The sequence below is a fragment of the Aulonocara sp. 'chitande type north' Nkhata Bay genome, linkage group LG7 (genome assembly GCF_057382095.1).
Source record: "Aulonocara sp. 'chitande type north' Nkhata Bay isolate Kocher_YH1m ecotype deep benthic linkage group LG7, A_spYH_male_GT1.1, whole genome shotgun sequence".
Classification (NCBI taxonomy): domain Eukaryota; kingdom Metazoa; phylum Chordata; class Actinopteri; order Cichliformes; family Cichlidae; genus Aulonocara; species Aulonocara sp. 'chitande type north' Nkhata Bay.
In genome coordinates, this window is record NC_141350.1 from 4204258 (window position 1) to 4217680 (window position 13423).

At 40.7% G+C, this 13423-nt stretch overlaps 2 protein-coding genes across 6 annotated transcripts in view; one reads left to right on the forward strand and one right to left on the reverse strand.

Annotated features, from left to right (window-relative positions):
- Window positions 1-2036: 2036 nt before the first annotated feature.
- cfap263 (cilia and flagella associated protein 263) lies at window positions 2037-4994 on the forward strand. The gene is made up of 9 exons (XM_086302330.1): window positions 2037-2178; window positions 2518-2653; window positions 3034-3195; window positions 3286-3435; window positions 3756-3866; window positions 4066-4164; window positions 4251-4358; window positions 4430-4585; window positions 4677-4994. The coding sequence occupies exons 1-9, from the start codon at window positions 2090-2092 to the stop codon at window positions 4782-4784; spliced, it is 1119 nt and encodes a 372-aa protein (XP_086158456.1). The 5' UTR covers window positions 2037-2089; the 3' UTR covers window positions 4785-4994.
- Window positions 4995-5983: 989 nt separating this feature from the next.
- srgap1a (SLIT-ROBO Rho GTPase activating protein 1a) overlaps window positions 5984-13423 on the reverse strand; it is a 79286-nt gene continuing 71846 nt past the window's right edge. For 2 of the 5 annotated variants that reach the window (XM_086298066.1, XM_086298064.1), the window contains exons 21-22: window positions 9318-9699; window positions 5984-8590 (exon numbers count right to left, since the gene is read on the reverse strand). In XM_086298066.1, the coding sequence (XP_086154192.1) occupies window positions 8183-8590; window positions 9318-9699 (790 nt within the window). In that variant the 3' untranslated portion in view covers window positions 5984-8182. Of the gene's footprint in view, window positions 8591-9241; window positions 9703-13423 lie in introns of all 5 variants that reach the window. The other 3 variants (XM_086298065.1, XM_086298063.1, XM_086298067.1) reach the window with 2 other exon arrangements.

Sequence of the window (13423 nt, forward strand, 5' to 3'; positions counted from 1 at the left end):
GTTCCGACACACCTCAATCAAATGAATGGCTTGTTATCAGGCCTTTGCCAGATTTGATGGCCTACTGAAGAGGTAATTCAACCATTTGATTCAACTGTGTTGGAGTGAGGATGCATGTAAAAGCTGCAGGACGGTAGCTCTCGAGGACTGGAGTTGGACACCCCAGTAGTAAAATGTTTTGTAAGTCCTGTCTGGGAATGAATGGGGAAATGTATGTTTAACTCATGGAATAAATAAATTATACATTTCTTTGACATTTTATTCAACACATTAGTGCTCTGTTACACAAACAAAAAATATCCTCAAGAAGGCGAGAGCATTTTTTAAACTCTATGTAGCGAGTAAAAGCCACCGAGTAACCGCTAACGACCTCTATACTACTTGTGCAAACTTTCAGGCCCAAAGCTCTTACAGGAACGAGCCCAGAATAAACGGGACAAGAGGGTCAATATCAGTCAGATATGTTAAAATTTATTTTAAAAGAACACAAAGGGTTTGCAAAAGGCCTAAAACATCAAAATGGGAAAGGTCACTAACGACCACAAGATAGTCTTATTGGTGCAACCTGCCAGCAATGCAACTATCACCTGCGGGCTTGCTCTCCCTCGGGGGTCCCAGATTCTCGTTGCTTTAAAAGAAACAAATCCACCCCAAATAAATACGAGCCCAACAGAACACTTATCGCATGCTGTTGAGTATTGCAGCATCGACAGCGATCAACTCGAAGGAAAATGACGACGGAGGCAAAAATGTCCTAATATTTATTCCTCATCAACACGCGGCAAAACTTTTCTCATGGGTGCCATTTTCGTTGTGGTATACTTTTTTTTCTTAGGGGCGTGATGACGCAGCATCCGTGCTCTTACAATGAAACAGTGCCTCCTTGTGGTGGCAACTAAAATACTGTCTCTGTTAAACCAGAGTAACCATAATGCAGTTAAACACTGTACAACATGAGTACACACAATGAATATCTTAACACATGCACTAAGTGTTTTAGTTCAGGCAATAATCGGTGGCACTAAAATCACTCTTAATAAAACGTATTCACTGCAAATCCACACGGAGCACCTCTAAAAGACCTAATTCCCCTAAGGTAAGAGCCTAGCTCAGGGATTGCACATTGCCCGACTAATATTGCACCAGCCCAGTAGAAATAAAAACAAACCCGGCATAAAAAACAGTTTTAAAAGGTGACCCTACTAAAACCAAAAACGCAACAAAAAGGAGGAGGAGGAAAAAACAGTGACAAATTCACATGTGCAGCCTGTCCTCCAGCAGACAACTGTGTTTGCAGCACACCTGGCTTGTCTTCTAAAATCTCTACTCGAACCTCTGCTGTAGAGGTTTAAAACAACCGTTTGTGTAGAAGACAATTAAAACTTCTCAGGCTCTTCACCTACTCATACAACCATTGTTCACAGCCCTCGTCAGTGCAAATGACAGAAGAAGAGCACCTGCTGCCCGTGTTGCCAACTCCTCAGTAAGGAAAATCGCTATTGGCTGCCCTAAAAGTCGCTAAATGACGTCATCGCCTAATTTGCATAATTGGTCATGCTAATCTAATTGTAACCTATGTTGTTGGAGAGAGAAATAACATCGTGGAAGAGACATAAAGTGAGTAAAAAACGGCCTAAATGCATTTAGAGTTTCTTTAGAACTACAAATTAAATTTCTTTTAGCAATTATTGTTTTTTTTTTAATGTCACAATTCCAACCCTGCTCCTTTACCCGGGCTTGGACCGGCAAAAGTAACCCGAAATAGGCACTCTGGTGGAGTTACTTCGTGTGTGTTTATAAGTAGTTTTAAACCTTGTGATCCACAAAACAGCATAAGAGTAAAAGAAGAACTGACTGCGTTATAGCACCCGCTGCTTGTTGAGAGTAAAAGCGATACGCGCTTTCACGTCTTTTTTTAGCGACTTTTTTTTAGAAAAAAAGTCTGCTCTCTTGGGTCCCCTGGGTCCTAAAGCCTTCACAATTACATCCATTTCTCTCATTGCAAAACTTACTGAGTAAAACGTTTCCAGAAGTGCGTGAATGCAACACTAGGCCATAGAAACCAGAGGTTCAGTGTACCTTAGCAACCATGGAGGACGACCTTTCCTTGATCGAGGAAAATGGCGAGGTCACGCAAGAACAGAAGGAACTCATTTACAAACGGATCGAAGAACTAAAGTAATGACAGTTCATATTTATTAAACTAAAAATAACTCCGTCCTATCGGCTGTAACCCTACAACTGACTTTATTTAACTTATTCCGTATAACCCACCAAAGTTACTTGCTAATGCTCTGCTAATGGTCTGTAATTTCAGTTAAATGTTACTAAAATACAACTTTTCGTCTATTAACCATTAGCTAGAAAGGTTTAGGGTGAGCTGTTCCACCCTCTACATAATGTTTTTTTTCTAATTAATTTTTCTTAAAGTAAGCGGTTACTTCTCCGAGCATTTTTAAGTGATTTTTAAAAAAATGTATTTATTTTGCCTGCTTTTCTTATTCATTCTTCCCCGAGGCATTCCAATGCAGCCCTCCTGGCAGAGAATGACATGTTTGAAAGCTTCATTTGCCGCCTGGATCCACAAGACCTGCTATCCCAGGCTGGGGGAGAAGGTGCCGGGGCAACACGAAGCTTGAAGCTGGGGGCTGGGGTAAGTACCATAAAGGTTTATTAAATAACCTTGAATGCAAATCCTTACTTGCCATTATAGGTCTCTTCCTAAAAGTAAAGACTGCAGATTAATGCTTCACACTCAACATATATCTACACACAGCACACTTTATTTGTCAGAACTTGTGAATTAGATAGACAGTGAAGGACAAAGTCCTTTTTATGGCTGTCCCAGCTGCAGTGTAATGTTTTTATAGTTTTAGGTAATGTCAATTTATTTACTGTTTGAGACAGGCCAAAATAAAGCAGATCTTATTGCATCAACTCTTTCCAGCCAATAAATGTTTGACTGAAAACATTTGCATTCTCTTTCTTGAACAAAACATCATAGGATACTATTTTGAGTTTTTGTGCCTTCAGGGCGTTGGATGGAGGCGAAAGTCCAGGTCCAACATATCGGACCGTTTTCAGCCGCTCACTTTAGAACAAAAACTGTGCGTAGCACAAAGAGAAGTAAGAGAAACGCAACAGGACCGGGAGAAACTCAAACTGAAATCTGAAAAAAACAAGGACAACTACAAGGTTACAACACACACATGCAAAAAATAAAACACAATATATAGAAACACTGACTCAGGTACATTTATTCATGAAACATACTTGTCTTTTCAGGCCTCTATGAAGGAAGCAGAATTACGTCTGGCTGATGTCAGGAAGGCGAAGAACGATTTTGAGCGTAGACTGGTCAAACCTACAAAGGACAACACGCTAGAAATGAAAGAGCCAGAGAAGGTGCTCCAGTACATTGAAGACAAGTTAAAGGTAACAAAACTTGTCTTTTTAACAAAACAGTGACATCAACATGTGCACAGCAGTATTTGAATAGATTGTTCCAGGTTAGAGGTATGCACATTTCCAAAGGCCAGAGACTTTTTACCCTTTTAAAGTCATATTATTAATTTTACCCAAGTATTTTATATAAAGTCAATAAAATTACTAAGATTATTAAGATGGGTTAGCTTCTAAAGATTGAAGCAAGCAGCGTAAAGAACTTTTTTTCACCCTTGTTAGTTATCCGCTTTCTTCAGTCCTGTTTATAACCTCCCTTTCACCTCATTTGTTCTGTTCAAACGTATGTACAGGTCACCCAGCTGGAGACCTTAAATGTAAAGAATCAGGCACTAAAGCTCCACGAGAAGAAGCTCCTGCAACAGCTGCAGCAGAAAAAAGAGATGGGGAAAGCTGAGTATGAGGTAGAGAATGAAAGCAAATGTGTTGCTGTCAAGAGATTGTGTAGGTTGTAGGTTAGACTGTTACACGAGAGGACAGAAAATCAATGTACAGTCTGCTTTCTGCTGCCAAAGTTTGTCAGTGTCTTACATGTTTGTAACCATTTATATACTTGCTCATTTTGCTAGTGTGTAAATGCAAAGTTCTGTGTATTGCATCTAGGAATTTTTTCAGGAGTATGACGAGCCAAGACCCGACAAAAACCTGGATGAACTTCAGATCAACAGTTTGAAGGTTCAGCGTGTTCTCAGCTCACACAAGGTAACTCGCTGGAAATTTGTCAGATGGTGTTCTTGGCGTTATTTCCAGTATAACTTTCAGCTTATCTGTCATATCTGTGTGAGCAGGAAAAGCTGCAGAGTGTGACATTGATGTCGGCAGAGCTGAGCAATGACATCGCCAAAGTGAGGCAGATGCTGGCAAAAATAGAGGAGGAGTTAGAGCATGCTGAGAAGGTTTGTCGAAATTAGTAAAGCTTCAAGAATCTAAAACCCCCAATTTTAATACCTGATCTTTCTCTCCTCAGGAGCATTCAGCGGCTGAAGCCCTTAACCACAAACTCAGACGGCAGCTCAGAGATTATCAGGCTCCTGATATCACTGAGTACATGCATGTCAAAGACAAATACAAGAAGCTTAAGCAGAGCATTCACACTTGGGAGAGAAAGGTTGGGATTGCTGAGGTAAAATGTTATTTTTATTTAGTCTCTCCTCAATAACAATAAAACTGTTGTGCTATAGTATTAAAAACAACACAATCTCTGTTTTAACTAGATGGCCTTCAAGACCCACACTAAAGTGTGGAACAAACAGGTTGGAACTAGCTCCGGGGAACACCAAATCCCAATAAAACTCCCACACATAGCAGCACATAACATGTAGAAAAAAGAAGTTTCCCAAATGACTGATTTGATGACAACAAGAAAACTTTCCATCAATCGTTCTGCGTCTGCTTTGTTTATTATTGTTTGCAATCTTTTAATGCTTTTTGTTAAATGTAAAAACAATGGCTTTCATCCTCATCATATCTGTGTCCCTGAGAGTTACTTATTCAAAATTATGATTGACATTAAAAATTTCCTTTCTTTATTTATGCAAATGTGACTCATTCATTTAAGATTGACAGCCGTTATTGACACAAAAGGGAAACTCGTTCTGTAATGCAGTGTGGTGCCGAGGACCATCTGCAGCTGTGTTAAAAGGCACAGTGACAGGAGAATGAACTGATCATGTCACGGCAGGAAGAAACAGGAACTTCTGGAATAAACAAAGGCAACTCCACACATCAGGGCCCTGCTCTGACTGGTGTTCACAACAAGGACTCGGGACTTTGCTGTGAGGAAATGTGCTAACTACTTAGTTTGTGTGGCCTTTCTGCCTTTTGTTGTGCTCTCACAAGTTTCTGTACTCTCATCTTATTCGGACCATCTATTGCTCAGAAGGTAGTGCAGGTCGTTTACTAGCTGCAAGATTAGAGGTTTGATCCCTGGCTCTTGTACTCTGCACATTGAAGTAACCTTTTGCAAGATGCTGTTGTCCCAATGCATCTAACAGAGTGTGAATGTTAGACAGTGTGCGTAGGTTTAGAAAAAAGCACTTTTATGAATGTATGCGAGATTGGGTGAATGAGGCTTATAGTAAAAATGCATTTTGAGTGTGCAATTAAAGTAGAAAAGTGCTTTGTAAGCATCGATCTATTTACCAATCATCTACTCTTTTTGACTGTTGCAAATCTGAATGACTACAATCTTGAAACTGTACTTTTCTGCTATCCAAACAGAACAAAGAATAGACACACTGGCTGAGAAAGAGGCTCTGTGGGAAACATGACACTAAGCTGGTCCTTGTCCCCATACAGTGAAGGCAATGAGTCCGTTTTCTAATTTAATGAAAGCTTTCACAATTTTTTATTATTCTTGACAAAACCAGTGTATGTTATTCTTTGCAAAACTGGTAATTTTACTGTTCTGGCTCAAACGTCTTTTAGGGGCACTAAAACTTCATCTACACAAGTGTAGTCAATCTATTTAATAAATTGCAGTCAAAGTTCCTCAATAAAACAAACAAAAACACACACAAGGTCAACAAACTATTTCCTTTATTAGAAAGAAATCCTTGAATGAACTCTAAACGTTATGATATTACATGCCATATATACAGTTATATACATAAAAGTGCAATGTCACATTGAGTAAGCTGTTTATTTATGATCAATTCTGCCATATAACTGTTTGGAAAATGGCATAATTTCTTATACACTTCATCATCCTGCACTGCATTTTCTCAAAAACACGGCATCTAATATGCGACCGGGCAGAGTGTCTGAAGTTCCTCTAAAACATTTCCAAAGGCACTTTCACAGAATACAGATGTACATAACACCACAGAGTAGCTTAAAGCCTACAGACGGCATAACTTGAGTCCTACTGTTGCTGATGTTACATAGTGACAAAAACACATTTTTTTATATACACAACTGGCTTCACACTATAGGTGGGACACCTGTATCTCTGGATATTTATTCTACATCATATCTTCTAAGTGATTTCTACCCAGAAACACAACAAATATAACAAAAAGAAGATTACAAAAATAATGAAAGTTAGTAATTCAGAAATTAATTAACCTTTAATTATTTATACATATAATATTTGTCAAGTCAAAGATAGTGTAAACCTGCTGTTAGAGAGCATTGCTTATGCACTGCAACCTAACTACCAAACTCTTTTCTATATGTAACTATGCTAGCCAAACACTCCAATGACATGCACCCGGCTCTGTTATTTCTACAGCACAGAGGTTAAAAAAACAAAAACAAATGGAGACATACAGGGGTGCAGCCACAAAACTGGAAGTCTGGCACATACAATTTTATGAGGCTATTGCATTTTGAAATCATTATATAGGAGCTGACTGACCCACGTAGCCCATTTCTTTCCATGCACTTCTAAGTATCATCCACACAAATCGGTAAATGCGCGAAAAGAGCTTCAATGTCAGTCTGAGAGCAGTATGCAAACATTATTGACATTCTTTCCCAAATATAAAACAGACTAGAGGACTCAAAGCAAGCTGCTGTTTTCAAACACCTTCGCAAAGAGAAGCACAGGAAGCAGGGGGAACGTATTAGGAGGCTTTTACAACTAACAGTCATCAGGTCCATGGCTACTGGCAGCACAACCACAGGGCGCCACCTTGAGTCTAAACATGAAGGATCAGTATCCGTGCTTTGACTTATAAACTCATGTCTTTGGGTAAATAAAGCCAAACAAGGCATAAAAGGAAGCTATGGCATGTAGTCCACGCAGTGTAACAACATATTTTTCATCATCATTTTCTCCCTAAAGGTTACACAGATGCAAAAGCAAGCACATATCAGGCGCATTTCTTCCCACAACCTAAGGTAACGTTGCAGGAATTTATGAACGCATCAAAATGTTCAGACGTAAAAGTCATAAAGCAATAGTGGTTTTATCCAATCATCATCTGTCATTCCAGGCAATATGCTTAAATAAATCTGAGTGAAGCCAGCACAGAGGTGATCTTTGTACTTAACGAAACACAACAGACGGCATGCTTTGCTGAAGAAAGCTGCAGTTTACATGCGAGTGGAAAAAGCATACTGGTGTCAGTACTACTCATTTATTAACAGAGTACCGTTAATAAATAATCTGTAAAGGGCTCTTTTGGCTCCTTAAAACTCTTTCTGCCCAGCAAGTCACAGCACCTTTTCTATTAATGAACATCTGATGTATGATCTATGTACTGGTTCGCAACACCTCCGAAGGCCATTCTAGATAAAAGGGAAAGAAAAATCTAATCTGTGGTCACGACAGCTCTCACCACAGGTTCAAGAACTGCATGCACCACATGTTGTTCAGAGTTACAGTTCATTATCATCTGTAAACTAAACTAATGTGTACATTTTCTAAAACTTTCCGGAAGCCTTTGTGATTTGTTGTTTTTAAAATCTTTTTTTTTAAAGATATCTGTTATTTAATATTAATATTACCTAAACATATTAACACAAATCTGAGACAACAGACAAATCTGTCTTCACTACAACTCCTACATCAATAACTCAGATCTAATCCTTTTTAAATTCTTGTTTTCAGATTCAAACCATCAAAAAGAAATGTCTCCAATCCAGGGCCAAGTATTTTACACACTCTTAGATATTACTTGTACTCTCTCTGAGAACTGTAAACACTGGTTTCACAGTCTCTTGGGAACTAGATTGAGAGTTTTTGATTTACATTCTCCGATTCCTGCCCTGGAGGTTACATGGTGCAGGACTTATCCAGAGGGTCCTGAGAAGAATTAGCAGGAGGCTGAGGGGCCTGATTTGATTTTGGTAAGACCATGGGCTTGGGCCTCAAAGCGGGGGGTTTGAGCTGCACCCCCATGCGTGGTGCTACCACGGGCTTGAACGTGCTCACAGAATCATTGGAGGAGCTGGTGCTGCGGCGGGTGGGCGGCTCAGTGTTGGCAGTTGACCGCAGCATGACGGCGTGGATGGGGCTGAGGGACTCGCTGGAGCTGGCCGGCGTCGGACCTCCGCCGCTGCTGCCGGAGGTCTGCCGCTGCTCCAGGGTGTCCAACACCACGTCGGGGGCGTGCTTGGCTGAGCTCTGCCGCTCCAGCTCTCGCAGCTCATTCAGAGCAGTGTTCATAGTTTCCTCTATGTCCTGCAGGAGAGGAGAAAATGTGCGTGAGAGAGGATGATAATGACATAGGCAAGACACGAGCAGGAGGGTTAAGATGAAAAAAAGAGAGAAAAAACAAGAAGGCAAGATTGGATGGAGAAATTAAGAGTGAAAAAGACCAGAAACATGCAAAAACATGGAGAACACAGACACAATATAAAAGAAGACCACAAGGAGAGATTTTTTAAGAAAACACCAAGCATGCAGTATACATGCAAAGTTAGTAGACAATATTACTTAATACTGGCTCTTCTCCCTCACCATGTTAATGGCTCTGGATTGCAAATGAGATGCAGAGATGACATGTTCATCTTAGCATGCTCCCAGTAGGCAGACCGACAGCCCAGCACAGTTTAAGGTGCTCTCTGTAACCCTCTGCTTTCTAAACGACAGCCTATAAAAGACTATGGCTCCACTATTATATAATCTTATATGACAGAAGCCATATTAGAATGATGACAAAATTCAAGACTTTGGAATATTTGGCATTTTCCAAAAAATTCAGAATTTATAGGAATATTGTGTGTAGGAGTATACTGTGATCCCTGCCGTCTGCCTGTGAAGCTAGTCTTTTGCGTTTCTTTAGCACAGGGACTAGGTTGCAGCCAGAGGAAGCAGAAGACTGGGACTGACTATGTTTTTACAGGGCAGGGCAGGGCTTTGATGGTGGAGGGAGCTGCGGTCGGGTCGCCGCTCGTCCCGCGCTGACCTGTGCGATGGTCTCCGGATCCAAGGGCTTGCCGCCGTGGTGGTGGTGGTGGTGGTGATGGGCATCGGTAAAGCCTGTGTACTGGCCCGAGGACGTGGAACGTCGAATCGGTGGGCTCTCCATCTTCTTCAGGGACTCGTGACGACTGATATTCGTCAGACTGCTGTGGCCAGCGCGGCGCCGTCGCTCAGGGCTGTCTATGGCAACGTGATTGCGACTTCGCAGCATGTCCCGTGGGCTGAAGTGGCCTAGAACTGGTGAACCCATCTCTGGAGTCCCGCCATGTCCACTATGACTCTGCTGGGAGGTATGCACCATGCAGTGGACATCACTGGGACGGGCAGGTGGCCGTCGAGACGGTGGATCTGATCTTTTCCTGTGTCTGCTGCAATATAAGTGCAGGAAAGAGGAAACAATAGGCAAGCATTAAAAAAAAAGCAGTTTTCCTCACCACTACTTCATCACATTAGCTGTGATTTATTAGTAGTTTAAAGCTTCTAAAAACAGAATTAGATGGGGCATATTAGCTTTTTGAGGGAATCCTTGATGTCAAGCATCGGTTAAGGTTATTCTGGAGAGCAGGTAGAATGGATCTGTTGTTCATCAGAGGATCAAAACAGACTCCTCCAGGGGACGCTGAAGCTGCCTTATCACAGTTAAAACACGGAGACGGAGCTGAATATGAATGCACTTCTATCACACATAAATCCCTTTACATTAACAGACTGCTCCACGCCAACATCAGTTTCACTGAAGCATTTGTGTTACTCCATAAAAGACCAGTAAAGGAGCGCATCCTCCTTTGTATTGCTCCAACAGGTTCAGCTCTGTTGTGGTTGTCATACTTACGCAGAGTCGAGGGCTGTAACGATTAATCAAAGCAGCTCATCACTTACAGTCAAGCAGCGCAGTGTCTAATTTTATTATCACTTGCTTTTTGAGTTGGTGTTACATTTATGGAAATAGTGACAACTTAAAAGATTCAATTAGTAATACAGCATCTGGATTCTAATGCAGGTCAGGTCAGTTATTAGAGTTAATCATCTTCAGTAATAACTCTTCCTCGGTTGTTTCTCCGAAACAAACGGCTTCAAGTAGAGAGTTTACATCAGCCCTATGAACGAGCTCTCAGACATTATCATTAACATTTCCAGGCAGTTTTATTACTGTGATAAAGAAAAAGCAGTAATGAGGATGGACGAGAAGGTGGTGAATATTTTGGTGAATATAATGTGAGCTCTACCTGCAATGCCAGAGTATCAGGTAAATCCAAACAGACCTTTGATTATGTAACACTCTGAAACCCACACACATCTGAATGTAAATTTATAAATTCATGCGCATAATAAAAACATATGACTGCACCAATGGCTGCTGTTGAAAGCTCACACACTAAATAATAGAGATCCAGTGGTGGAGTGGTGCAGACACGGTGTCTGGTGAGGAAACAACATTTTTTTTTTCCTTGACTGCACTGACATTTCTTGAATAGCAAAACAACTGCAGCACCTGCTTATAAACTGCAGGTGGAGCAGTCAGCATGTATGTCCTTAATCTTCCTCTGGGACAGCATGTACTACAACAGGCACCGCAACTTACTCTGCAAGCTGTCACCGCATTGACAGCTCACCCTTTGCTTATTATGGCTTCGACTAATAATGTAACAGAAATCACAAGACGCTGTACGTGCCCCTCTTCATTAACACAGAAAAACAGGCCGAGTGAAGGAATTGTTCTGGTCACATCAACATGCTTCTTCTCCACTAAAAGAGGCTCTAACACAGCTGTCTTGTTTACTAATGCTTACTGTGATTACCATAGAAGTCTGTCTGGTGAGCGTGTTATTGACTGAGACCACCAAGAGGGGAAAATATCCAAAGAAAAAAATATCCAGTGGTATAAATGATTCAAAACTTGCTGTTTGAATGGAAAAGTAGATAGTGAGCAGGGGGAGGGTGGAGGTAGAAGAAAGAGGAGAGAGGTGGGGATCACCTGGGAGCCAATGACAGGAAGAGTGTGACAGATTCTAGTTTAAGGACTTTGAGGACGCTTATTAAGGCTGATGTTAAAAGGATGATTCATTCAGATATGTTCAGCTGCATACCAATACCTGCAGTGGTGTAAATATTGCCTCTAGCATGAATCATCAACATTTCAACAGTGAAGTAGAGGGAGTGAGTATGGCTCTGAATAAAATAGCATGTGTTTGGCCAAAACCCAGTAAGAGATATTTCAAGGTCGCTTATCCTCCACCAATGAAAAGAGAAGCAGGAGACAAAATACTGGCACTAACCAGCAGAGAGACTGCCAAAAAGACTGAGGTGTGATTGGATTTGTGTGTCTACACAGTGTGTGTGTGTGCGTGCGCCAATCCTCCATGTGCATGACTGAAATAGTTGTTTAATACTCATACTTTCTGACGGGAACTGTCTGGTAACTTGGGACAAAACAATGTGGCTGATGCTTGCAATTAGACAAAGAGCTGAGTTTAGGAAACACAATGTCAGAGGAAGGCAGCACACTCAGGAGTTACTGTTACTGCTGCCGTAAAACTAATGGTCTCCAACTGCCCTGTTTTACGTAAAATGGAAACATTATGAATAATTTGCAGTGATTTAACAGGGTAAAAGTCAAATTTGCAGTAAACTAATTACAGTGAAACAAGGGTGTCAAACATAAGGCCTGGGCCCAGAATTGGCCCAGCAAAGACTCCAATCTGGCCCGCTGGATTACTTTGGAAAATGTGAAGGAGAACAAGAATTTTGGACTTTTTAATTTAATTTTCATAAGTTTTACAGCTTTTCCTACTGATAAAAACCTGCCCCATGGCTATTAATGCCACAACAAAGACTTTAAGCCCATAGAGTCTAGGGCTGCCACAAACGATTATTTTGATAGTCGACTAGTCACCGATTATTTTTGCCATTAGTCATCAGATCATCATCCATTGGACCTAAAACTACAGCTTATTGCACCAGCAGTATCTGCTCTTATATAATTATCATTAGCTTACAGCTTTAAGCGTTTAAAGTATGTGCTAACTAAAAATAAAGACAAGATGATAGTTTATTAAAAATTTTAATGAAATTTGCAGATTGTTTCGGTGAAGTTTAATAAACTCCTTGCTATCTAAAATATAACAGGACACCGGAGTATATTCTCCAGCATCTCATACTTCTGATAATCAGCTGTCTGCTTGACGTTTATTCAGCTGTGTAAAAACTATAACTTTAATCTCAGCCAAACCGATTTACTTAGGAACAAATAAAATACTACAAAAAGCCAAACAATAACATTGTTAAGTTATCTAAGTGACTTATATATCACGTTTAACCTGAGTAGCGAAAGACGGCGGTGGGTTTCAAAACGATTTGCTGGGAGTCCGGTGTTCTCACGGCTCTAACGAGCCTTGCCCCCGGCTAGCTATCGAGCTAGTGGGTAACAGACGTCTCCGAAAACGTCGGAGCGCTTTTGAAAATATGTGGTGTCTTGATAAACTGAGCAGATATTTGAGGTTTACACAGCTACATTCTCGCCTGAAAATATGTTAAACGTTTATTTTGTGACCCAGAAAGAATAATAAGAGTAATATTAAAACTAACTAGCTGCCGCCATTGTTGACAACTGAGCTGGGCCGCGCTATGAATTCTGGGACACAGCTTCTTCTTCTTCTTCGGGGTTTAACGGCAGCTGGTTCCTTGTACATGCAGTGCTGCCATCTTCTGTTTCAGTTCGTTATTACACTCTTAAATCCTGCTACTTATTCCTGCGTCTTTTGTGATCTTACAAAGCTTCAAACGACGCGTCGACTATTAAATCAGTCGTCGACGATTCTGATAGTCGACTAATCGTGGCAGCCCTAAAAGAGTTGTGCTGACAGATTCCTTTCTCTTGAAATAACTGTTAATTTTGCGTCCCACATAAGACCAAAGTGGGCTGGATTTGGATGTAAAACAAATTTTGACATCACTCTTTAAAAACGTGGGAAGAGCGTCTATGATCCAAATTAAAAATTTTAAAGGTTTTTTTTTGATATTCAGAACTGCAAAATCTCTGTGGTCCCTAATTAAGGTATTTGACAGAAATTGTGTAAAAAAACCAAACAA

Bases quoted from the DNA above. Each gene is read 5' to 3' on its own strand.
- cfap263 (XM_086302330.1), top strand. From the start codon at position 2,090: ATGGAGGACGACCTTTCCTTGATCGAGGAAAATGGCGAGGTCACGCAA. The intron at 3,436-3,755 runs GTAACAAAACTT...ACGTATGTACAG, and splicing joins ACATTGAAGACAAGTTAAAG to GTCACCCAGCTGGAGACCTT. The intron at 4,165-4,250 runs GTAACTCGCTGG...CTGTGTGAGCAG, and splicing joins GTGTTCTCAGCTCACACAAG to GAAAAGCTGCAGAGTGTGAC.